This window comes from Gracilinanus agilis, chromosome 2 (assembly GCF_016433145.1).
Source record: "Gracilinanus agilis isolate LMUSP501 chromosome 2, AgileGrace, whole genome shotgun sequence".
NCBI classification, from domain to species: Eukaryota; Metazoa; Chordata; class Mammalia; order Didelphimorphia; family Didelphidae; genus Gracilinanus; species Gracilinanus agilis.
In genome coordinates, this window is record NC_058131.1 from 154,292,595 (window position 1) to 154,320,201 (window position 27,607).

A 27,607-nucleotide genomic window follows, 5' to 3' on the forward strand; every position below is an offset into this window, starting at 1 on the left:
CTGGTTCCCCACTTAGGCTTTAGTTCCTGGTTGTGTTTGCCTCCACCCACGCCTCTGCTCAGTGGGCACGCGCCCAGCGTCCACTCTCTGCTCCCGCGCTCAGATTTCGCGTGCGTTCTTGACTTAATGGGGTCCTAAGTCTTGCTGCTCTCAGGAACAGGTCCCGGAGCTGCCGATGACTCGATGGGTGCCCCAAACTTGCTCTATTTCTTTTTAGCTGGGTTCGGAGCTATAGGTGAGTGTGGAGGGGGTGGGGGTGGGGCGGTTGCTCAGCTCTCGATTGAGTGAGTGAGAGCCCTTTTTAGCCTGGAGATGTCTCGATTCCACGTACCTTCCACGCTGTGCCCTGTTGTGGGGTTCCTCCGTTCGTCTGGACTTGTTTTTATGTCCCCTTGAGGAGTTTTGTGTGTTTCGGTCAGGAGAGGTTAAGAGCTGCTTCTTACTCTGCCGCCATCTTAACCCGGAACCCCTACTTAATTGCTTTTAAAACAAATCCTCTTCATATGAAAAAAATGTTCCAAATCCCTCCTGATTAGAGAAATGCAAATCAAAGCAACCCTGTTACACCTAACAGATTGGCCAATATAACAGTAAAGGAAAATAATAAGTGTCGGGGGGGGGGGTATGGCAAAATTAGAACACTAACGTGTTGCTGGTGGAGTTGGTGGAGAATCCAACCATTCTGGAAGGCAATTTGGAATTATGCCCAAAGGGCTTGAAAAGAATATATACCTTTTGATCCAGCAATACCACTACTAGGTTTATATCCCAAAGAAATTTTTTTTTAAAAATGGGAATGGACTTGTTTGTACAAAAATATTTATAACTGTGCATTTTGTGGTGGCAAAAAATTGGAAATTGAGGGGATGGCTGAACAAATTGTGGTATATTATGGTGATGGAATAGTATTGTGCTATAAGGCATATTAAACCAGTTGATTTTTTTAAGAACTGGAAAGACCTACATGAATTGATGCAGAGTGAAAAAGCAGAACCAGGGAAACATTACACACAGTAACTGAAATGTGTAATGATCAAATGTAATAGACTTTGCTACTAACGGCAATACAATGGTCCAGGACAATTCTGAGAAACTTATGCAAAGGAATGCTATCCACCTCTATTGAAAGAATTGTTGGAGTAGAAATGCAGAAAAAACAACATATAATTTATCACTTGTTTATTTGGGTATATAATTTGGGGTTTTGGTCTTACAAGATTACTCTCTTACAAAAATGAATAATAAAGGGGCAGCTGGGTAGCTTAGTGGATTGAGAGTCAGGCCTAGAGACGGGAGGTCCTAGGTTCAAATCCGGCCCCAGACACTTCCCAGCTGTGTGACCCTGAGCAAGTCACTTGACCCCCATTGCCCACCCTTACTACTCTTCCACCTATGAGCCAATACACAGAAGTTAAGGATTAAAAAAAAAAAAAAAAAAGAATAATATGGAAATAGGTTGTGAGTAATAATACATGTATAGTGGAATTTCTTGTCAATTCCAGGAAGGGGGAGGGAGATAGCATGAATCATATAACCTTGGAAAACATGTGTAAATTTGTCACTGGAATAAAACAAAGAAAAAAATTTTTTAATTTAAAAAAATCCTCTAGGGGGCAGCTGGATTGAGAGCCAGGCCTAGAGTGGGAGGTCCTAGGTTCAAATCTGGCCTCAGACACTTCCTAGCTATGTGATCCTGGGCAAGTCACTTGACCCCTCCCCCCCCCCCCCCCCATTGCCTGACTCTTACCACTCTTCTGTCTTGGAGCCAATACTGCGTATTGGCTCCAAGATAGAAGGTAAGAGTTTTAAAAAAAAAATCCTCTGCTCTAATCAGTGTAAGCACATGTCAGCTGAGTGGAAGGGAAGACCACCCAGGAAGCTCCTGGGTAGGTAAGAGAGACTCATCTAAGATTAAAAATTTATAGTAGATAATCCAAAATCTGCATGTGGATAATTGAGAATTGTTTTTTCTTGGTCTTCAGGAGTTTTTTGAGAACCCTGCCTTCCGCCCTGATGGTATGAAGCTCTACCCTACTCTGGTGATACGTGGAACTGGTCTTTATGAGCTTTGGAAATCTGGAAGATATAAAAGTTATTCTCCTAGTTGCCTTGTAGAATTAGTAGCTCGAATATTGGCTCTTGTACCACCCTGGACACGAGTGTACCGAGTGCAGAGGTAATGTGTTGATCTGTTCATATTATTTTTTACTTCAATTCTTTGGTGGCATTATGATTTCATCATTGTTTGGGTATTCCCTCCATTGGTACAGATCAGAACTGTTCCATGCCTTCTTATTTTCTGTGATTCTTATTCATGTCCTTCCATAAATCCTGGGTAGAAGAGTTACCTAGTCTGCTAGAAAATTTCCTTTAGGATTTTTGGTTTTCACAGATATCAGTATAACACTTTGGCCTATCTGTCTCTTATTTCTCGCTCTGTTGTCCTTTGTCTTTGATATTTTTTAATCACCTATAACCTTGTTCCCACCATATATCCCTGTATTGACTTTTGGGTCACTAGCAGTTTTGATTCTTTGAACAAACAGCTATATAGCATGTTCAGACAAATATTGATATTGAAAATGTGGGCCTTTTCTTTCAGGAAACAGCTTAGAATCATTGAAAAGGCTACACAGTTTTTCAGATGCATCCCAGCTGCTATTTTTCTTAGTTCTTAGAGCAACTTATTGTCAATTTGAAGTTCCTGTTCCAGATATATACATAATGATATACTAATTCAGTAGATTTTTCCTTCCTACTATATTTCAGAATTTGGGCAATATTTATGAAAAAAAAATTCTTACCCTGCCAAAACTAAATTGAATGGTTCTGTCTGTTTACATTTTTACCATTCTATTATAACCATTCAATATTATGAGAGGCATAACGGTATGGATGTTCGCGACAGTACATTTTTTAAAAATTCTATTATTTTGCTGTTTAACCCTGGAAACTTAATAAAGTTTGGGAATAGAAAGGAATAAAAATGAATACAGAATATCAGAATTTCTCTGCCCCTTTGAAAAGAAGAGTTCTGAAGAACATAGCAGAAAATTCCCTACAGAAGGGAAGCTTTACTTGGAAAATGAAGTCTTTTCTCAAACCAGTTTTGATTAGTTGAGAAGGACCAAAACGACCTTTTCAGTTCCTCTCTCCATTGGCAGAAGCTTCATTGGACTTCAGATAAAAAACTTTGGTGGGGAAAAGAAAGAAAGTAAAATCTCATCTTTAGACAGAGGTCTTTCCCAGTCCTTCTTAATTCTAGTGCTAAGCGGACTAAGCACTTTACAAATATTAACTCATTCAATCTTCACAAAACCCTAGAAGGTATGCTCTGGATAGTTTTATTTTATAGTTTAGGAAACTGAGACAGATAAAAAGACTTGCCTAGGGTCACACAATGAGTGAGTGTCTGAAGTTGGATTGGAACACAGATATTGCTGACTCCATATGCAGTGGTCCATCCATGGTATCATCATTTGCTTTCACAGTGTATGTGATTTGAAACAGGTGCTGAATTCTAAAACCTGCCTTCAAAACTGTTAGCAGAATTCTGGGTGAGAGGTTATGGTACACTCTTGAGTATTAATAGTACAGGACAGAGATCCTAAAAACATGTGGCTCAAACCAGATCAAAATGTATTTGGGAAATATTTAGCAAAATAAAAACATAATAAAACATATTTAAAAATATTTAATAAGATTACTGAAAATAAAACCTAGATACATTGTTTACATTGTATTATTACATTGTAACAACTTTATTTACATTGTAAAACTAAGGGACTATGTGGGCTATAGGGATTCTTATGTACAATTAGTGGCCTCCATTTCTATTTTAGTTTATCAATGTAGGGGAACTATTGAATTTTCTAGTCTGATAAGAAAACTGTTGAAGACTGTTTCATATATGTTGTACCAGAACACATGTGAGACCAATAGAAGGCTATATCCAGGAATAGGGAAGGGGGCGCCTCATGTAATAAAAAAGACATTGACCTTGGAATCAGTTAATCTGGGTTCAAAACCTGCCTCTGATACATGGCCTCAGTAAGTCACTTAATAATACTGCAAAAAAGCAGCAGCCCTCCTTTATATAGTGCATCAAAGTTCACTTCATTTACATTTATCTCAATTTTAGCCACCCTGTGGGGTATAATTAGTATTATCTTTGTGTTATAGTTGAGAAAAGGCTTACAAAGTTGTGGCAAATTCAAGGTCTAACAGCTATTAAGTGTCAGAGGTTTTTGTTTTGTTTTTTTCTAATACTCAGACCAGTATGGTAGACAAAGAAATAACTACAGATTTCTATGCCCCATGTTTCTCTTGTCTCTCCAGATCCCCATTTGTTGGTTCTTTCAGGGACCTTTCTAGAATGCTCATCAGACATCCTGTTTTAGTAAATTGTAAACCTGAAAATTACAAGTTAATTTTTTCATTAAATTTTTTTTAAATCATCCGTGTATACACTGATCTATCTTGATGTTAGAAAAAAGAATGATTCATTTTATCTTATTTTAGACCTTTTCATTTAGGCCATCTTTATAACCTTGGCTCAGCTAATTAGTGGAAACAGCACTTACAGTCTCACCTTAGATTTAGATCATCTATGTGAAAAGGCTATTTTTCTCCCACAACCTTATAGACCTTTCTTCAGAAGTACTCTTAATACTAATTGCCTGGACTTTTGAACAAGGAACATCTTATCAGTTCTAATATGGTAAATAAATTAGGTTATTGGCTAATTGTATTTTCTTTGCATTTGTAGGGGTAAATGAGAAGAATGAAAAAATCAGACCATTTAGAGAATTGAAGTGCAAAAGAAAGATAGTTGGCATATTTCTGAACAAAAGACAGCCAGGACTTTGCGTTGCATAGATAACAGATGTCCAAAGGGCAAGCAATATTCTCAGTGAGGATTTTTCTTTTTTTATAGGGTTTCTTGTGCCATCTTCAGACATTGAAGTTTGTTGGATAGAGATAATTGCAACAACTTCAATGATGTTTGTACTTTATAGTTACAAAATAGTAATATGCTTATATGTATACATTATGTGTAAGTATTAAAATTAATGGTTTGGCTAACTATATGAAAATTATAAATCTTTTATTTACCAAAGAGGTGGAAAGAGTGAAAGCAGAGGAATACAAAAGGGTAGAGAAGACATTAACCTAACTAAATATTGTTCCAGTGTTTGGCTCAGCCAGGACTTGTTAACCTTCAACCTGAATTAAACTCTCTCCAGAAGACAGGAAGGGAAAGCCAGCTATCCACTCACCCAAGTTCCCTCTAAGAGGCAGGTCAAGATAGTGACTTGAGCTCAAGGTGACTCCTGAGGCTGACTTCCTTCTTGGAGTCCACTCTCTCACCTCAGAAATTCAGGACCTTTTATAGTGGTTTCTTGTTTCCTCCTCTCTTCACAGGGGCCAATCACAGCTTGCAAATAGTCTAGCACTGCCCAGGGGGCAGTATCTGTGGGAACCAGTTCTCACCTTCTGGAGGGGTGAATTCTCATTGAAAGGGAAGGTTCACAGTTTCTGAGGGTGTGAACTTTTAAAAGAATTCACAAGTTTCTGACTGAGTTAGAAAAAAAGGTGGAGCTCTCCAAGTATCTTGCTGGCTTGATACCTAGCACTAAGTAGGGTGTGAATTCACTAAGTGGTTTGCTACTTCCTCTACCTAGTTCAAGCTTGTACTTAAGTTAATGTTAGCTAAAGTATTAGCTCCAACTAGGAAAAGAGAATAAGGGATTCCCTTTTACAATGTGTGTGTAGTACATATATTTACATACCATTATATGCTACATATATTATATATACTACATACACATATATACACATACATTTTATCTCATTTTTCTTTGCTCTGTTAAATTAAGGTGAGTAGGGCAAATGTCTTGAAATAAAAATTCTCAGCATCAGAAGTGATTATCTATTTCAACTAATATCAGAACAAAAATCCCCTTAAAATAACATCCCTGACAAACATTCATCCAACTTCCACTTGAAAACCTCTAGTTTGTGAGAAAATCATTTTTATATAGTGATAGCTCTAATTATTAGAAAATTTTACTTCATATTAGACCAGAATACATTTCTCTAGTTTCTTTTCATCTATGGATCTCTTCTTCTCTTTTTGTGTATATGTTGTTTTGACTACACAAGTGTTTAAAAATACCTTGACAATAGGAGAGAACTTTTGAAGTTTTGTGTGCCTTTCTTTGAATAGCTATAAACATTATGATAGATTTCCACATACAAGTATTGGGCTCTTAAAAATATGTTGGAGACTAGAATAAGATCAATACTTGCATTTTATTTAAGTAGGATTTTCCTTCCTTAACTGAAGGTGGTGTTTTTAAATTTTTATTTCTAGTTTCACTTAGAACAAATCACTTTGTATCATCATCAAAAAATTATAGGTGTTTATTAGTCATTCTTATAGCATTTTATAGTGCTACCTAGTAATTTTCATCAAATGTACCTTTCACCAATCCTGGGAGGTAGGTGAGTATTATAATTTTGTAGATGAGAAAACTGACATAAAGATGAGAGAAGTGATATACCTTGTACCCTGATCAACATTTACAGCGAACGCGCGTGTGTGTGTGTGTGTGTGTGTGTGTGTGTGTGTGTGTGTGTGTGTGTGTGTGTGTGTAATTAGACTTTGGAAAAATCCTCTTTTTATATAGACTATTATTTTTATGTCTCAATATATGATGTTCTTTTTCCTCTACAGAGATATCCCAATGCCTTTAGTCAGCTCAGGGGTGGAGCATGGAAATTTGAGAGAGCTGGCATTTGCAAGAATGAAAGACCTTGGGATACAGGTAAAAAAAAAAATCAGGACCTTATCGTTAAGATTAGAGTAATTGGATATATCAAAGAAGCTTTCCACTAGGTGGTATATTACCAGTGATGGCCAACAAACTTATTAGGCATTTCCATTGTTTAATTCATCTATTCTCAGCAAATTAGTATTGTGACTAGTGGTTATTCAGGGTGCACTATCTCATGCCCCTGCCATCTTCATGGACCAGAATATTTAGATTTTTTTGCTTTTATGTCTTCTATATCCCCTTTAGTAAGCATGTGCTTTTAAGTACCAATTAAGTGCCCAGTACTGTAGTAATCTCTTTTTAAAATATTAAAAATAAACAAGAGATCCCCTCAAAGAATGTATGGAGCAGTTGAGGATATAAAAATAAAGTACATAAAGCAGTTAACGAGCAATTGAAGTTAGTTTTTGCTATTTCCTACCCCTATTCACACACACTATAATTAGCAAAATCACAGGGAGAAAATATGTCTTCTCTCATGCTTATATAGCCCTATTAATATTCATATATCAGCTATAAGAACATTTTTGGAATTCAACCAACTACTTTTGACTATTGTTTAGTCTATCTACTACAGATAGGTGGCACAGTGGATATTGGACCTAGAATCAGGAAGATCTGAGTTCCAATCTAGCCTCAGACACTTACTAGCTATGTAACCATGGGCAAGTCATTTAATCTCTGTTTATCTCAGTTTCTTCATCTGTAAAATGAATATAATAATGACACCTACCTTACGGGGCTTTTGTAAGGTTCCAGGGAGATAACATATACAGCATTTTGCATACCTTAACACACTATATAAATGCTAACTATTACTATGAGTTACAGACAAGCAGTGATGCACATATACATTTATGATAGCATGTTTGTAGGTAGTAGTGTGGAATGAGCCAGTAGAGAGAGATTGAAAATAAGTGATAGAGAGGGGATAACAGAGGGGCCAGTCTGTTGGAGGAGGTAGAATAGAATGGGATCACTTAAAGACAGTGGCAGAGTGAATCTGAGTGATGGGAGATGGGGAAGAGGGAGCTCATGGTAATGGCCTCAGTTTTTTTCTGTAAAATATGAGGCAAAATTCTAAGCTAAGAGAGTGGAGAGTCAGAGTCATAGCAGATTTGAAGAGGGATGAAAAAGTTTGAAAGAACCAGTGAGGAAACTGGGAGAATTAATAAGGGAAATGTAGTAAGATTACCTAGTCTCAGTGAGAACCATATTGAAGTTGTACAACATAAATTTCCAGTGGACCTAGTCAGAATGTTCATGTGATTTTTTTTCTCTACTTTTTTCAGTAGGAGTGAAGATTACAAATGCTGGGAATTATTTAGGGCCAAAGTTTGGCTGGGCTTTAATCAGTAATGTGATAAAGGGCACTAGGGATTCAAGAAAGAAAAGTGTATTGAATTAGTACAGCAAGGGGTCAGGACCAGAAGAGGAGAAAAAGGAGCTAGTGCAGGGGAGATCGCCAGAGAGAGAATTGAAGGGTCAAGAGACAGGAAAGCAATCAGTAGAGTTTTGCGAGGGAAGGCAAAAGGAGAGATGAAAAACCAATTGAGTATAGTTGGAGAAGGGGATTTCAGAATTCTTGAACATAGAGGTAGTACATTTGTGGGTGATATAGCAAGATCAAGGGTATAACTATAGCTTTTGAGAAAGAAAGTAAGTAGGCTGAGAAACTGAAAGGTTTACACAACAGTAAAATTTTTATGTTTCTATCTAGCATCTTAGGGAAGCTTTGCCGCTTCAAGGTTCATTTAAAAAGCAACCAATGAACTATGTTCTATTTGTTGGTAGATATTATTTTTTTTTAAACCCTTGTACTTCGGTGTATTGTCTCATAGGTGGAAGATTGGTAAGGGTGGGCAATGGGGGTCAAGTGACTTGCCCAGGGTCACACAGCTGGGAAGTGGCTGAGGCCGGGTTTGAACCTAGGACCTCCTGTCTCCAGGCCTGACTCTCACTCCACTGAGCTACCCAGCTGCCCCTAGATATTATTTTTTAATACATTGCCATTATAAATTTATTTTCAAATTAAGCATCAAATAAAAGTAATCTTTTCATATACATAATGGATCAGAAAAAGGATTATACCTGAAGCTGCAAATGTCTATATGCAATTTGATTTTCTTTTAAAATATATAATGTATCTTACAATTTTCAAAGCAGTTACACTTGTCTGTGAATCCCTCTGGCCTTCTTGTTGTTCTCTTCCAAATAGTTTTTAAAATGTTCTAATGTCATTTTTCTTTGCTTTTAGCTATCTTCTACCTTCTAATCCCACCTTCTGCTCCCAATTGAAAAACAAAATATATGCAACAGATATTTGTAATTAAGGAAAAACAAATCTTTTATTTACCATGTATGAGAATAAATATCTTGTTCTTTATCTTGAGTCGTAACATCTTTCCTTTCAGAGGTGGGTAGCATACTTCATCATAGGTTCCCTGGAAAGGTAGCCAATTATTGCATTAATAGAATTCTCAAATCCTTCCAAGTTGTTTTTCTTTATGGTATTGCCATTAGTTATTCCCGTGGTTCTACTCATTTCATTCTGAAAAATTTATATCAAGTCTTCCCAAGTTTCTCAGAAATTAATCATGTCAATATGAAAATTAAAAGCAAATTATATTTACCTTCCTTCACTGGTTTTCTAACATCCAAAATAGAAACTTTCCAAATATTTGTGACTTGGAGATTTTAATAATAATGTGGAAATTTTTGATTTTGTTTTTAAATTTCTGTATTCCTCTTCCATGGAATTATAGAGGCTTAGCATTTGAAAGGGTCTCACAAGGCATCCTAATCCAACCTCCTATCTTATAGATGAATTCATTCTATAGTTTCCCTGAAAGATAGTCACTCAAACCTGCTTGAATACTTCCAGTGATAAGCTCATTATTTCCTAAGACTTGTCAGTTCTATTTTTTAAACTTACAATTATTATTTCTTACAGTGAATAGAAGGTTGCTTCCATATAATTTCCACCAAAATCTGCCCTCTATATATGGACCAAACTTCTCTTCCCAATGGCAACTGAGATATTTGATGGCAACTCTCCTATTCCTCTCCCAACAAAGTCTTTCTATTAAAAACTCTGAATTTTTATATTCTTTCTCCTGGCTAAAACTGTTCTCTAATTTTAATAATAATGTTCTTAAGGCTTGCCTTACACATTGCTCTCTTTCTAATTCTATAGCTACTTCAGGAACACAGCAAAATTATACTTCACATATATTTGTCATATTCTCCACCGCCAAAATATGTATTAAGCATGACTTGGTGAATGTTTCATTTTGAAGTTGATTTATTGGATTTCTCTGAGTGAATTGTGTCATTCTAACTTAATTTGGAACCTTAAGGGTTAGTGGTAATGTTTATCTAAGTGCTGGGCCCAGTCATTTATTATGTATTTTTCTTCAAATCCTTTTTTTTTTTTAAACAGTGTCGTGATGTGAGAACCAGAGAGGTTGGAATCCAGGAAATTCATCACAAAGTGAGGCCATACCAGGTTAGTTTCTTGAAATTACAAAGAGGTTTTTTCCTTTTCACAAGATAATTGTCAGTACCAGGCTTATGGCAATAGATCTGGCTGACTGATAAGTGGTGAGCTAAGAATAAGGACAGCAGAACCAAGGTTCATTTAAGATTAGAAATTAGGAAACAGCTAGGTGGATCAGTGGACAGAGTGCCAGTCTTGAAGTCAGGGAAACTCATCTTCCTGAGTTCAAATCTGATTGATAATACTTATTAGCTTTGTGACCCTGGGCAAATGACTTAACCCTGTTTGCCTGTTTCCTCATCGGTAAAATGGGCTGGAGAAGGAAATGACATATCACTATATTATCTTTACTAAGAAAACCCTGAATAAGGTCGCAGAGTCAGCCATGACTGAACGATTCAACAACAACAACAACAATAAAAGAGTTTTGTAGAGAATTGGATCTAACCACCAGAATCATTTCTCCCAAAGATCCATGAGGAAGGAGCTAGGAGATACAAGCAGAATCAGAAAGTTGATTGTTATCAGAGCATTTGCCTGAAAGGGACTGAAGGTTTTTCAGCTTCTACTTAGGGTTGTAGCTAATAGTGCAATTGAAATTATAGAGATTCTTTAATGGTTATGGGGATGAAATCATCAAAGTTTGTAAGTTTAAAGTGCCAGAAAATCCTGAGTCAAGTGGCTACATTTCTCAAGACTTGTATTTTTCTGAGGCTCTTATAGCCTAGTGTCTGGCCCCTAGAGCCATCTTCTTGCATTGCAGATCCACCATTCGAAGTCTATGACCTTATATAAGGTCAAAGCCCAGTGTAGTTCTTATACACCTGAGCAGGTTAATGCTCATGAAGCTGATTTAGACATTCTTCTTCTGTCCTCCCTTGATTTAACAATCTTCAGCACAGCTATCCTCTACCATGCAGCAGAGTTCCAAGTTTACAGAAAGGTTAACTTGAGAAAATGATGTTTTGCTTGGCAGGTGATTATAAAAAGGCAACCCCTAGCTCACCATGGAAGCACAAATGGAAAGTGTAAGGTTTTTCATTATAAAAAACTTTAAAAGGATCATAAAGTATCTTTAAAAGATCATAAGAACAAATATCTCTTAAATACATTTTTAGAGGGGCGGCTAGGTGGCTCAGTGGATTGAGACAGGAGGTCCTGGGTTCACATTTCGCCTCAGACTTCCTAGCTGTGTGATCCTAGGCAAGTCACTTAACCCCCATTGCCTACCCCCCTTACCACTCTTCTGCCTTGGAATCAATACCCAATATTGATTCCAAGACAGAAGGTAAGGGTTTAAAAAAATACACTTTTAAAAAGTAGTTTTATATTGTTACCTTTTGTTTTTACATCATAGTAATTTCACCATAATCCCACCCTTCACACTGAAACCTTTCTTGTGACCAAAAAAAAAAAAAAAATACAAACACAAGAAACAGAACAAGTGCCTCTTAGAATATATTCTGTGTGACATATCCATAAATGCCAGCCTACCTCTTTACTGAGAGGAGGAAAAAGTTTCCTTAGTTCTCCAGGACTGAGGTTTTTCATTAAAATTCATCATAGCACAACAATTTTTCAGTCACTATTTATATTTAGTCACTGGGTTTAGATTCTCTTGATTCTGCTTTCTTCCTTCTCAAGCTATTTCTTTTCAACTGTTGTGCCAAACTGTATTTCTGTCACATGAAGAATTTCCAGATATATAATGGAACTATATTTTTCTTCAAGCTATATTTTATGGAATTCTGCCAAGTGCTTCCTATCATAATTTATATTTCTCTAAACTGCGATATACAAGGAGTAGAACTGTTCCCCCAAAAACATATTTTTTATGACAGTACAGTACAGAATAAACAGTGAGATTAAAACAGTAGAATACCTCCCTAAAACTTTTGCTTACTAAAGTGTGATTTTAAATTTTTACTATGTTCTTAAAAATTATTTATATTATATCTTTGGCTGTAATGTCTCATAGGGAAATGTCTTTGTTACTAGGAAAGTATTTCACTTCTAAGAATTCACTTCAAAGACAACTTTTCAGGAAATTATTAGATACTTATTGATTAAATGAAGAATTAGTTACATAATATAGGAATTTGTACCTCAGCAATTCTTTTGGGCATGCACATTTGAAATTTTTAATCTCAGTTGTATATTTCTAGAAATGTAATATTTTACAGGTGATAAATCTTAAATATTTAATTTCATATGGCTGTGCAGTCTGTAAAAGTCTTTTTTCTATAATTTCTTATATACTTTCCCCATATTAAAATGTTCTTCCTGTCCTTAAGACACTATTATATGAGAAAAGTTTTTTTTTAATACAGTTTAATATTTTTAGAGCCTTATACTTAAATAAAATTTTTCAGTCTTCAGTAAGATTTACCTCTCATGAATGACTAAGTTATTTCATAAATGAGGAAACATAGTAAGAATATAAATGACTAAAATTTCACATTGATTCTTGACACAGAACAGGAATGAACTCTTCCTCAGTTTGTTAAAAATAGCCATTTTATTTTTGAACTTTGGCTTGTTTTTTCCTTCCCAAAAACAGACAGTAACTCGTACACTGCTTTCCTTATGAGCAAATAAAATAAAATTTTAAGCTGGACAAAATAAATACTATATAAAAATAGGAAAATTCTTTTAAGTCATTATCTTCCTTTTCTTCAATATCTAGTTAAATTATTGCTATTCCATATGAATTTCTTACTTATAGCAACCTAGAAAACTAAAAAGAGCTATCTCTTTTTTTAAAAATAATTTTATTATTAGAATTTATTTATAAGTGTTTCGATCTGTCCCTCCCCTTCCCACATCATAGAAGGCATCATCTGGGAGACAGATAATGTTTATATAAATTATGTCTTTCATGTTTCCATTTTTCAGTTCATTCTCTAGAGGTAACATTCACAATTTATTCTTCAAGTATTAAATCTGTAGCAGTCTATGATGTTCTCTTGGCTCTGTTCAAGAACTGTATCTTGAAATAATAAATAGTACTTTTAAAAATGTATACCTTTTATTTTTACCTAAGTCATTTTCAGATGTACACCTCACCCTATAAGCTTACCCTTTAACAAAGAAAACAACCAATATAGCAACCATGTCTGACAGTATATGCCACCTTTATTTCTGGCATGTCAAAATTTAAGTTATTATGATTTTAGCATGTGGTTTTATTTACTCAATAGACTTGATAATTGTCTATCCCAAGATCTCAGTTGTGATGACCCTAATTTAAACACTTTGATGGATTACAGATCTTGTTAATGTGAATATTGCACTCCCTCTATCAATACTTATCATAGCTCAGCTATATCTTTGCAATATGGTGTGAGTTTTGTTGATGTTTCTCCATATAACCTATACAAAAGATCTACCCAACACTTGTAACCCTAGTTCTTTAATATCACATGGTTCCCAGTGCAATAATAATTCTACATGGGTAGCTTATTTCCTTTTCTAGGCATGGATCTTACAAAGTATAATCAAGAGGAAATTGATATTACAATTAAGAGCTTTTAAAGCAAAGAACAACTTAGGATCATTGAGAATGCTCATCAAATACATGGATAAGCAAGTAAGATCATTTGGAAACTTTTAATAACTATAAGAAAACATGGTAATACAAATTAAAACAGACCTGAGGTTTAACCTCATGCCATACAAATTGGAAAATGTGGCAAAAATTGGGATCTGTCATATGGTCTATTGGAAGACAAGCACACCAATTCACTGATAATGGAGCTATGCAATGGTCTAGTCATTCTGAATAATTTTGAGTTACACAAAAGTCATTGCCTTTTCCATTTCCTCTGATTTGTTTCATTACTGGGAATATCCTCCCAAGAAGGTCAGAGATCCAGTGTATATTAAAATAGTCATGATAGCACTCTTAAGGGTTGCAAAGAATTGGAAACAAAGTGCCTATTGATAAATAAATAACTGGAAAACGTCCATATCATATATAAATGTGGGGATATATAGTAAGAAAAGATGATCATGAGGAATTAAGAGAAACACTGGAAAATTGTGTATGAACTGACAGTAAAATAAACAGAACCAATAAAAAAAACACATGACTACAACAGTAGAAAAGATCCTAAAAGGAAGTTGAAATCTGACTAATTGATTAAGAAAAACAGTGAAGTTCCAAAAGAAAAGATAATGAAATGGGCCTCCCCTGTCATTATAGAGAGAAAGAGTGCCAGGTTTGAGCCTAAAACTATTCATTGTGTCCATTGTTAGGTGCTATCACTGTCAGAGGTGTCTCTCAAAAGGGAAAGACTGGTCAGGTGGCAAGAGTGAGACATTGCTGAGAGACTGTCTGTGTGCTCCACTGGTCTCCCTTTGGCATCCATATTGAGTAAACCCTTCCTTATAATGAAAATTATGAGAGGAAGTGGTTAAGAGGCCTCCTCGTCAGACTGATCCCCATTGATGGAGAGAATGTTGGCCACCTCTATTTGAGATCTTATTACAGAGACTTCTAATGTCTGAAGGTGGGATGCAATCAGCACACCGGCATCTGGATAATTCACTTCAGTCGAAGAAAGCATTGTGCCTACTTGGGTGCAAGGCAGAAAAAGGTGAAACAGCCTCATCCCTCAATGAGCCTTCAGACTACTGGGAGAATACAACATGTAGATAGATAAGTAAACATTATCATTTGAGAAATGAAAGAACTGGTGAATTTTTTCTATTTTCTGAGGTTTTAATGTTTATAATCTTCATTCTCCTACATAATGTTTTGCAAATGGCTTTCCTTTAACTTGGGTAGCCCTTGGCTTCCATGTCTCTCCTTACTGAGACAATTTCTTGGCTGTTTTGTTCTCCTTATTTTGGTTTTACCTTGGTTAAACTTTTCTAGGAAACATGATTATTAAGTTAACGTTTTTACACTTTTACTTATTTACCAATTTTCAGAGTTACTAATAATTAGTTTGCTATTTAAGCTATTAGGTTGAAACTGATAAAGCTGTCTCTTCTTCATTATACTTTGAGATTTGATAATGATTTTTGATCTTTGTTCTAACTAATCAGTGATCTGACTAAAAACAGCAGATAGCTGATCCTACTGGTTCTAGGAACATATTTTCTTTAAACATATTTTTTTAGATATTTATTCCTTTTTCCCCTTAAAGCCAGCAAAGGTCAAACTATACATAAAGCTCTTTTCTTATTAATTTTGATGTTATAATAGTATACTACCATGTCCCACATAATAATTCCACCACCAACATCTTTTCTTAATAGCTTCTTTAATCAAACCTTTCCCCATAAATTTTTAATACCTTCACTATATTTGTCACTTATTCAGTCTCCCATTTACAATATATTGCTTCTGTGGAAATAGATTTCCTTGTAAAAGTGTTTTGACTAATGCCCATGTTTTCAAGAAGTCAGGTCAACAGGCATTTATTTAGCACCAACTATATACCAAGGAAAAAAGAAAGGCAAAAAACAGTCCCTGCTCTCAAGGAGCTTACAGTCTAATGAGGAAGACAACAAACCATATGTACAGGGAAGACAACATGCCAGCAGCTATGTACAAAAAAAGGTAGATTCAGGATAAATTGTAAATAATCTCAGAAGGAAGACATTAAGATTAAGGAAGACTGAGAAAGTCTTCTTGCAGAAATTGAGGTTTTAAGGAAGCCAGGAGGCAGAAATGAGGAGAAAGAGAATTCTAGTCATGTGGGACAGCCACTGAAAATGCCTATATTCGGGAGATGATGTCTCTTTTATGAGGAATAACAAGGAGATCTTTGTTACTGGATTGTACAGTATATGGAAAGGAGTAAGAAGATGGAAAAGGTAGAAATAGGCTGTTAAAAAGGGCTTTGAAAGCCAAACAGAGGATTTTATATTTGATCCTGGAGGTAATAAGAAAACCACAGGAGTTTATTGAAAAGGAAAAGTGACACAGTCAGAGCTACTCTTTAGCAAGATCAGTTTGACAGTAGAGGAGAATGAACTGAAATGGGGAGAGATGTAGAGCAAGCAGACCCACTAGCAGTCTGTTACAATAGTCTAGGCATGAGGGAGATAAGGGTCTGCTTCAGGGTGGTGGCAGGGTCAGAGGAGAGAAGGGGATAAATGTGAGAGATGTTGCAAAGATAGAAAAGAAGGGACTTGGCAATGGATTGGATATGGGGGTTCAGAGAAAGGAGTTGAGGATGACACCTAAGTTGTGAGCCTGAATGACTAGCAGGAGGGTGGTACTTGATAGGGAAGTTAGGCAGAAGGGCATTTTGGGGTGTGAGGTGGGAAATAAAATTAGTTCAGTTTTGGACATGTTGAATTTAAAATATCTGTGGAGACATTCAATTTGAGATACCCAATAGGCAGTTGGTGATGAAAGATTAGAGATCAAGAAAGAAGATAGAGCCAGGGCCAGACTAATAGATCTGAGAATCATCATCATCAGTATGATAGTTGGGTCCTTGGGAGCTGATGAGATTTGAAAAGTATAAAGAACCAAAAGAAAAAACTGTAAGTAGATTATGTGGCTACTTATTTACACAGCCTTCTGTTCACTTTGGGTAAGCAAGAAACTTGCCCTCTAAAAAGGCCTTGATGCCCCAGCATGATTAGATATGCCCCTTTGAGGGTATTCCAGGGATTTTGTGCCATTTGTGTCACTTAAACTTGAAGAGAGCGGTTTTCCAACTATAAGCAGCATGACTTGAATTCCTAAAAAAATCTAGAAGGCATTATTCAAAGGATGAAGCCTGATGACATCAGGGATAGAAGTCCAAGCTAGGAGTCAAGAAGAAAGAGATTTACACCCTCCCTTCCATACATTTAACTCTGTGATCCTAGGTGAACTATTTAGCCTCAGTGCCCCCAGCTTCCCTTTCAAGCCTATAGGTTTGCAGAATTGGATTGGTAAAAGTTTCCTTACATTGATAAAATCATCTTTATTCCCCTAGAACACACACACACACATGCACACACGTGTGCACATGGTTTACTTGAACATTTACAAAAAAAAAATACTGGTCAGTAACTGCTAGCATGGCTTCACTAAGAACAGGTCATTTCAGACTAACCTCATTCTCTTTGTTAAAAAGGATACTAGAAGGCATACCTGGATTTTAGCAAAGCATTTGGCATAGTCTTTAATGCTTCCATTGTAAAAAAAAAAAAAATTTGGGAGAGCCATGTGAGCTAAATCATAACATGATAGGTAATTGTCATTGTTGTTCAGTACTGCACAGCTCTTTCCCATCCCATTTAGGTTTTCTTGGCAAAGATGCTGAAATGGTTTGCCATTTCATTTTTCAATTTATTTTATAGATGAGGAAACTGAGGCAAACAGGGTTAAGTGACTTGTCCAGGGTCACACAGCTAGAGTCTGATGCCAGATTTGAACCCAAGTCTTCCTGACTCTAGGTCTGGCAATTTATCCACTGTGCCATCTAACTGCCCAAATTAAATAGAAAATTCTAAAACCAGGATGAGGAAAGTGTGATTAGGAAGTAGTTTGAAAAAGACCTGGGGATGCTGTTTTCCCAAGGCTACTATGAGTCAGTGTTCAGAGACATAATGAAATCCTGGGCTGCCCTGACATGGGCACAGTTTCCTGATAGGGCATCTCTAGAGTGGTCAGGCCACAACAGAATCATTGTGTTCCATTCTGGCAGTATAATTTAGGAATTAGGGTAGTGAAAAGCTTTACATTCATATAGGAAAGATTGGTCAAAAAAACCTAAGAGTCTTGCATAGAGAAGGCTCAAGGAAGGCATGACAATTTTGAGTATTTGAAGGGTGATTTTGTTGGAAAGGGGGATAGACTTTTTCTCTTTCATCCTAAAGAGCAGCACTAGGAGCAGTTGGGGTATGTGGGGTGATCCAGGAGGACTAGCAACTCTGAGGGCTTGCTGAGCCCTTTTCAGAGCTGCTCAGCCTCCTTTGGTGTCCATCTTCACTCAGCTCTCACCTATGACTCCAGAAAGCTGAAGCAGGAGTAGTAGCCACAACCCAATAAAGCCTCATTAGATGCCCTAAACCAGTTTGAGAGTAACTAACAGGCCCAGAACTAATCAATAAATTAGGGATTGTCTACCCATGGCTTGTGAAAACTCCCCCCACCCCCACCCCAAGAATGGGCAGGTGAGAACAATCTGTTCCAGTGGCCATGAAGAGCAGCTGAAGGAAGTGCTGTGGAGCGCTTGAGCTCAAACACTGCATTCTGGGCCATTGCTAGTCACCCTGACTTTTGTCTTGCCTTTGGATGCAAGTCAGGACCTCACCCCATGATGTCATTGGTCTTTTTGAAAATGAAGGACAAACAACAATAACTAAGAGCAATGATTAGAAGTCTCAAAGCAATTGATTTAGGCTTGGTTTCAGGGAAACAGAATAAGAATGGAGGCATACAAGTCATGACTGCTACATTGCAAGAGATATTCTTCTATGGTTATGGCTTTGACTAAATGCCTAATCGCTTCTGCCTTTGACTTTTTGCCTTGTGTATAAGTATGTTTGCATATATGGGTGTGTCTGCATATCTATCACTGTTAGAGTTCAGCTTTGTCAGTGATCAACAAACTAATGGTCCTTATATTGACATTTCTACTCTTAACTAGATGGTTTGTTAATTGAACAGATTTTGTCCTCACCTAGACCCTGAATAATACTTATTCAGTATTAAGTACATAAAGCTTATGTATACTTTATCACTTTTGTTAGGCTCATCTTCTAATAATTTCTACCATTGGTTACGTTAACTAACATTAGGTTGACATATAACCCTGTTCTTCAAAATGACTCCCCTTTCTGCTAATCATTGCCTGAAATATAGTTTACAGAGGGCACAATTTCATTCCACAATGAATATGAAGGCATAAATGACTGGTATTTGGGTACCTGAAAGTTATTGGAGGAAGAGAGTAGTACTACTATGCATAAGGAAAGCCAGTGACTCAAAAAAACATCCTTACACTAGTACAAATTTTTGCGTAGAGCTTATGCTGAAAGATATGCGTATGTGTGTGTGTCTAACATTAGTCAGAACTTCAATCAGAGGCAGATGTCCATCATTAGAGAGAGAGCAGCCAAATGGGGCAGTGGATAGAGTGCTGGACCTGGGGTCAAGAAGACTCATCTTTATGAATTCAAATATGGATTCATACACTAGCTATGTGACATTGGGCAAGACACTTAGTCCTGATTGCCTCATTTTCCTCATTTGCAAAATGAGCTGGAAAAGCTAATGGTAAAACTTTGCCATGTATCTTTGTCAAAAAACAAACTCAAATGGTGTCATGAAGAGTTAAACACAACTGAAACAACTCAACAATAACATCTTCATTGGAGTATTTAAGTACTCACTCTATGGCCAGTTCCCCCGCTGAGCACTAGTAGTCATTGCTTTAATGATTACTGATACTTCTGCCATTCAGCCTAATATTAGCCAAGGAGGCCTCTGACAGCATCTCTCGATTTCCTGAACTCACAAGAATCTCAGAATACTTGTTCACTTAAGATTAGCAAAGAACATAGATGGCCACATGCTCCTAGCCACCATGTCCAGGTGGAAGAGGGCAGCTCTCTTTCCCTATCCAACTGGGAATCAACCAGCCAAAAAGAAAGAGTAATAAAGGAATGAGTTACAAATCTATTCAGTCCTGCCTTAGCTGCTGTTGCCTTAGTGATCAGTTCTCCAGCTTTATAGACAATTTGAAGACTTTTCATTATCATACAATAAATCACAGTACAAGGCCCTTGGGCATACATGGCCACTCCAAGCTTCTACATAGTCTTCTGGACTGAATTCCACTTCAAGGATAAACATGTTAAAAATAATAATAATTGGGAGTTTTCTATGAAAATTAGACTACACAAGTTAATGTAGATTTAAAATTTTTTTTCAAAAAATAATTAGTTCTTTTTTTTCTTTAAACAGGTTGAATTAGTTAGGAGAGATTATGTAGCAAATGGTGGCTGGGAGACCTTTCTGTCATATGAGGACCCTGAGCAGGACATTTTGATTGGCCTTCTACGTTTGCGGAAGTGCTCAGAGGAATCATTTCGACCTGAGTTAAAAGGAGGTGTTTCCATAGTCCGAGAACTACATGTATATGGGAGCGTGGTTCCTGTGAGCAGTCGTGACCCTACAAAATTTCAGCATCAGGTATCTCCTTAACCTTTTCCCATTTGTTCTCTGATTAAGAAAAGTGCCCAAAATGAGGAAGCAAAGGTGGAAGGTAGAAAGAGGGAGAGAGAAAAGTGGGGAAATTAAAAAGGGAGCGGGAAAGTAACAGAATTGCACATTTATTTAATTGTTCTGAGATTTTTTTCCCCTTTAATTGAAACAGTTTTTTTGTTTCCCTGAGTTTTAGGCAAGCTAATATATTGTAGGAACCAAAAAGAAAATGCTTTAGGAGCTAATGGTTGTAAAAACCTGCTGTTGGCAGTTGTATGATATCCACAAAAGTTGGTAGCTGAAGAATATTGCCTCATTTCTTATAACTGTTAGGAATTGCAAATGTTCTAAAAAGATTATGAAAAGATAACCCCAGGCTTCCACTGTCCACAAGTTGAGTGAATTAGGGCTTTTCAGCCTATATCTTCCTTCCTGCACCTCCCTAAAAGAGGAACAGATGTTGAGAGGAAATTTCCTTCTCACAATGATTAGCTCCCATCAACTGAGAAGGGCCTTTTAATGGTACTCTCACTATAAAAATTAATGCCTTTGTTACCAGTCAGCTATAGAACTCTTCTCAAATAGTTGAATGATTATTCCTTCCTTGCTTTTTAAAGAAGGCTTTTATGACTCTTGTTTCAACAGACTAAAGCAGTCTCTAAACTAGTCTCTGAATTACACCCTTCCTAATTGTGAATGTTCTTTTCTTTTCTTTCTTTTGTCCCTCCCCTAGGGATTTGGTATGTTACTCATGGAAGAGGCAGAAAGGATAGCTAAACAAGAACATGGAGCTCAGAAAATTGCTGTCATTTCAGGTAACATTTCTGTAAAAAAATAAAATAAAATAAAGATGACTGGCAAATGCCAAGCATTATAGGTTAGTGCCATAATTTGGGGGAAAGGGGCGAGGAAATCTCTTATCTACTTTAGTCTCATTTTGTTATTTGTATATGAAATCAGGAAGAGCTGAATAGTTAAAGAACACATGACTGAAACTAAGGGAAGAAATCCTGTGGAGAGTTGACTAGATAGGGCTTTCAGAACCCCTCTATTGTTGGAGAGAGTGGGAATAAGGTCCATGTTGAGACATTGGATTCTGTTTCTGCCTTCACCACTACCACACAGTTCACCCTCATCAAAGCGTCTCTCTGTTGTGCCCCAGGTACACCACCTGAGAAGAAGTCATTTAATATTAGGCACATAAGGGAAATGTATGCTTTTTTTTTTTTTTTTTTTTTTTTTTCTGATCTGCAGACTTTTTTTTATTTATTTATTTTTTTTTTTAACATTTATTAATATTCATTTTTAACATGGTTACATGATTCATGCTCCCCTTTCCCCTTCAACCCCCCCCGCGCCCCCTCCCACCCTTGGCCGATGCGCATTTCCACTAGTTTTGTCATGTGTCCTTGAACAAGACCAATTTCCAAATTGTTGGTAGTTGCATTGGTGTGGTAGTTTCGAGTCTACACCCTCAGTCATGTCCACCCTGACCCATGCGTTCAAGCAGTTGTTTTTCTTATATGTTTCCTCTTCTGCAGTCCTTCCTCTGAATGTGGGTAGCGTCTTTACCATAAATCCCTCAGAATTGTCCTGGGTCGTTGTATTGCTGCTGGTACAGAGGTCCATTGCATTCAATTTTACCACAGTATATCAGTCTCTGTGTATAGAGTTCTTCTGGCTCTGCTCCTTTCGCTCTGCATCAGTTCCCGGAGGTCTCTCCAGTCCGCCTGGAACTTCTCCAGTTTATTATTCCTTTTAGCACAATAGTATTCCATCACCCGCATATACCACAGTTTGTTCAGCCATTCCCCAATTGAAGGGCATTCCCTCCTTTTCCAATTTGTTGCCACCACAAAAAGCGCAGCTATGAATATTTTCGTACAAGTCTGTTTATCTATGATCTCTTTGGGGTACAAACCCAGCAATGGTATGGCTGGATCAAAGGGCAGGCATTCTTTTATAGCCCTTTGAGCATGATTCCAAATTGCTAGCCTGTAATAGACTTTTAAACAATTGTTCTGGGGGTTGGTAAAGAGAGCCTCCAATAGAAGCCCTAATAAAGATTTTTTGTACCTGGAACAAGAGGCATGAAATGCATTCTCAACTGGGGGGGAGGACACCAAGACCTTGGTATAAATATGATGCTCAGGAGAGAAGATTCACCCCTCCTGGATTATATGGTATCTTCCAATCCAAACCAAAAGCATTTGAAATCAATATAAAAAGCATTTACTGAGCACTTACTGTGTTACAAGCACTGTATTAAGCACTGAGGATAGACAGAAAGGTAAAATTAGCTCTTTGCCTCAAGTAGAGAGACAAAATGCAGGTAATTATATACATATAATACATATAACAGGATAAATTAGAGATAATCTCAGGAGAAGGCACTAACAGCTAGAAACACTGAGAAATAATTCCTGCAGAGTGTGGGAGGAGGCCAGGACTTAAAGAAAACCTAAGAAACAAAGTGGTAAAAGCAGAGAGTGAGCTTTATCAAGTGTGGGGAATAGCCAGGACAAAGGCATAGAGAGAGGAGATAAAGTGTCATGGAGAGGTACAGCAAGTAGACCAATTGTGAGGAGGGGGAATAGGCCATGTTATGAAAAGCTTTACATTCCAGTGGCCTTGCTATTTGGTCCTAGAAATAATAGATAACTGGTGGCATTCGCTAAGGTAGGAGATGCCGTGGTCAGACCCACACTTTAGAAAAAATGACCTGGCAGTGAAGAATGAGTAAAGAATGAATTGGGATGAAAAGAGATGAGGGAGGGAGGTCAGTTAGAAAACTATTATGGTATTCTAGGCAAGAAGTGATAGATAAGAGCCAGAGCTAAAGTGGTGGCTCTGTGAATAGAAAGAAGGGTACATAGAATCATTTGTACAGAGATAATTGAACTGATAGGAGATGAAGAGTAAGATAGTTTAGAGCAGACATATTCCTAACCTGGGCTCCTTTAAAAATCAGTTTATAGATAGATTAGTTTTCTTTGTCATCCTGTGTATTTTTACTTCATGTATTTAAACATTCTGAGAAAGGGTCCATGGTCTTCACCAGATTGCCAAAGGGGTCTATGACACACAAAAAAATTAAGAAACCTGTTGTTTAAAGAGAAAAGAGGAGAGGGACCCAAGACAGAGCCTTGGCAGGCCCCCATTCATAGTGGGCATGATTTGGATGAAGAACCAGCAAAGGGGGCTGAAGAGTAGTTGGAGGAATAGAAGGAAAACAAAGAAAAGAAACCCATGGAGGAGAAGAGTATATAGGAGGAGACAGTGATCAACAACATCTAGATGCTTCAGAGTAGTCAAGAAAGATGAGGCCCAAAGAAAGGCCATTAAATTTGGCACTTAAATTATTGGCAGGACATTATGGCACCTTCCTACAGTCCCTGGATTGCTTGAGCTCAGGAGTTCAGAGTTTCAAAAAAGCAATGTTGGTCTCACTAAGGTCTGACTCCATTATGGTGGCCTCATTGGGGAGTGGGGAAAACCAAACCAGCCTTGCTAGGAGAAGCAAAACTGGCCCAAGGTTGGAGACAGAAGTTTGAAGCTTCTTTACTAATCAGCAATGGGATAGGACCCATGAGGAGCCGCTGGACTTCCAGCTTGGGTGAGATAGGGAGACACAGTGTCAAAAAGTGGCTGGCACTAGTATTTAGTTTTCAACTTGCTATTCTTTTCTAACCAGCTCTCTTCTACTCATTTCCAATAATGTCATAATGTTCTAGGATCTAGGAGCAACTATCAAATGTACTCCACAATTTTTTAAAATCTCCAACAGCATTTTGGAAATCATGTCAAGTTTTATTTATTTCCAAAATTTTGAACATGCATTTAGATGGTCCATATTATAAAGTTAGTCCGTTGTTATCTTAAATAGATGAGGGACAGAGAACTGGGTCTACATTTGAATAGGCTGGATTGCTTTTGGGAAACCGTACAATGTTTCAATGTTCCCAAACTGCTTCCCTGCAGCAAAACCCCATCTTTTTCTAATACCAGTTTTTCCCCAGTGATGTTATGTGACAGTGAATCATGAAATATCATGACCTCTGGAAAAAAAAAATTGTGGGCTATGGCAAATGAAATTTGAGGAGATGGCATTCTGGGCATGAAAAAATGAATTTGTTGACTAGGCTGGCAATAATCAATAAATTAATGATCAGTGATCACTCTCAGTAATCAGAGACCAATCGTGCAGAATCTTGGATTAATTAAATGCAGTTCGGGCCGCTCATCATTCAGTCCTTCCCTGAAAACAGCAAATGATGTTTTTAATTGGTGGATACCTAATGAGGAGATAGGCTAATATTTTTCAGTTTCATTCTGATTACTTCATAGTAGGGGGAGAATCATATGCTTGATTATAAGATTCTAATAAGTCCTTGATGATCTAGATGAAAAGACTGATTTAGGTCTGGTTATGTCTTTTGGTTTTTTTTAGACCCCTACCTTTTGTCTTAGAATCAGTACTGTATATTGGTTCCAAGGCCAAAATAAGGGTTAGGCAGTGGGGGTTACATGACTTGCCCAGTCATGGGCAAACAGTCAAACAGCTGGGAAGTGTCTGAGGCCAGATTGGAACCTAGGACCTCCGGTCTCTAGGCCCGGTTCTCCATCCACTGAACTACCCGGCTATACCCAGTCTGGCTAACTTTAGATCTTTATTGATTAAATGTCCTCACAAGCCTCCCCATCCTGGGAAATAGCTGGTTCAGGTCAGTTCTGTTACAGTCAGTGGAATTCATATTCTCAATCCCAATTATCCCAGTTTTAGAAGATATTCTGGGGCAAGGAATGTAAGGACATTTCTAGGATTGTCAGGACAAAGCAATGGGGAAAATATTTGGACATGAAAGGCAATTTTACAGATTAGTATTAGAAATCAAATGATACAGAGGCAGTGAGGTGGTTCAGGGGATAAAAAGCCAGAACTAGAGATGGGAGTTCCTGGGTTCAAATTTGGCTTTGGATCCTTCCTAGCTGTGTGACCCTGGGCAAGTCAAGTCACTTAAACCCAATTGCCTGGCCCTTACCGTGCTTCTTCTGCCTTAGAACCAGTACTTGGTAGTGATTCCAATACAGAAGGTAAGAGGCAGCAGTGAATCTTTGGATTTAGCAATTTCACTTTCCAGCTCTGCCATTTACTTCTTTGTGTGACTCAGGACAAATGCCTCAGTTCATTGGATCATAGATTTAAAGCCAGAAGAGATCAAAGAGGTTAAATAAATAAGCTGCCCAACATCACACAAATGAGAGGGTTTGACTTGCTGGCCTCTGAAGTATCTTTTAGATCTAAATCTATCATCTTCTGACCCATATTTTTTTTTTTTATTTTAAACCCTTAACTTCTGTGTATTGACTTATAGGTGGAAGAGTGGTAAGGGTAGGCAATGGGGGTCAAGTGACTTGCCCAGGGTCACACAGCTGGGAAGTGTCTGAGGCCAGATTTGAACCTAGGACCTCCTGTCTCTAGGTCTGGCTCTCAATCCACTGAGCTACCCAGCTGCCCCCTGACCCATATTTTTAAAAACATTCTTAGCAGGAGACTTGCTTTCTGAGTGTTCAGCTCTTTGAGAAATATTAAATTAATTAGAGCTTCATCTGCCTTATTTCTCTTGCTTCTTTACAGGAGTTGGCACCAGGAATTACTACAGGAAGATTGGCTACGTATTAGAAGGACCATACATGGTAAAGCAGTTGAACTAACATCTGTCTTTATCCAAGTTACTTTGTGGCAAGAAGTGGAAACTGAATTTATAGTTATGAAGAAGAAGGAAGGCCTGAATGAAACCGACAAGGAATCTTTCCCTCATTCTAAAAGAAAAAAGAATTTGGCATTAAAGGCCCATTTTATAAGCAATGACTCTTAGAAACTTTTTTTGATCATCTATTTAGAGACTCAGCCTGGTGACACAGAACACCTGAACAGAGCAGATATCTTAACCTTTATGGCCATATTGCTTCTTTTGCAAGTTATCAATTGAACTATTTCTATTTAACAATAAATCTTCAATTTTCAGCAGAAAATGGGGATTGTTTTTCTTTTAAATCTACTATTACATTTGCCTGTCACTTCAAAGATTTTACTATTCACGTGTATTTTCTTGTGAGTGTTATACTTGCACTTTGTTTTGGGCCTTGTGGTCTAACCCAGTGGTCTCCAAAGGTTTTTTAGTTCTATCTGAATTTATGCAATGCCATTTGAGATTTTCTTGGCAAAGATACTCTGGAGTGGTATGCATTTCGTTCTCTAGATCATTGTACAATTGAGGAAACTGAGGCAAACAGGGTTAAGTGACTTGTTCATGGTCATCCAGCTAGTAAATGTCTGGTACTGGATTTGAACTAAATTCTCCCTGACACCAGGCCCAGCACCCTATCCACTATACCATCTAGCTGCCCCAACACTCATACAACATTATATTTATTTACTTATAAATTATATACCTACAACATACCAAAAAAAAAAAATACACTTTTTGAAAGAGCAAGATCTATGGATCAGCCAAACTGGCCTCTGTATTCCAATGTCTGTCTTTATGCCATTGACCATCCTGTATCTGGAATACACTTTCATTCCACACATGTCATAGAATCCTTTCCTTCAAGTCAAAACACAAAAGTCATTTTCTGCAAAAAGCCTTTCTAGATCTCCCCAACTGCTAACATCCTCTCCCTAAGAATGTCCTTTTTCCTCTGTTTACTGTGTATATCTTTACATATGTACATTTGGACTCCTTCATCCCCACCCACTCATGTCAAGAACATAAGCACCTTGAAAGTAAGGATTGTTTTGGGGGTTGTTTGTTTTTTTAGGTCTTTGTACCTATGACACATAGTAGGAGCTTAATAAATACTTGTTGATTAAAATAATTTGGCTAGTAAATTTTATTTTCCTTGTGTCAATTATTCCTACAAGTCTAATTAGAAGATACTACATTTTTATTTTTTTTTAAAAAATAGCCACTGAAACTCTTAGAAAATTCGGTTTCAAATTCAAATAATCTTGGTTAAGTATACATGTATAAGTTTTTATAGGTAACATCATTTTGAGCAACAAAAGCTTAATTTTAAAATGTCTTAATATGAAGTCATCAG

At 37.2% G+C, this 27,607-nt stretch overlaps 1 protein-coding gene across 2 annotated transcripts in view; it reads left to right on the top strand.

Annotated features, from left to right (window-relative positions):
* ELP3 (elongator acetyltransferase complex subunit 3) overlaps positions 1 to 26,570 on the top strand; it is an 87,411-nt gene extending 60,841 nt beyond the window's left edge. For both annotated transcript variants that reach the window (XM_044663462.1, XM_044663463.1), the window contains exons 10-15: positions 1,983 to 2,176; positions 6,740 to 6,830; positions 10,282 to 10,347; positions 20,261 to 20,488; positions 21,234 to 21,315; positions 26,139 to 26,570. In XM_044663462.1, the coding sequence (XP_044519397.1) occupies positions 1,983 to 2,176; positions 6,740 to 6,830; positions 10,282 to 10,347; positions 20,261 to 20,488; positions 21,234 to 21,315; positions 26,139 to 26,215 (738 nt within the window). In that variant the 3' untranslated portion in view covers positions 26,216 to 26,570. The remainder of the gene's footprint in view (positions 1 to 1,982; positions 2,177 to 6,739; positions 6,831 to 10,281; positions 10,348 to 20,260; positions 20,489 to 21,233; positions 21,316 to 26,138) is intronic.
* Positions 26,571 to 27,607: the final 1,037 nt, after the last annotated feature.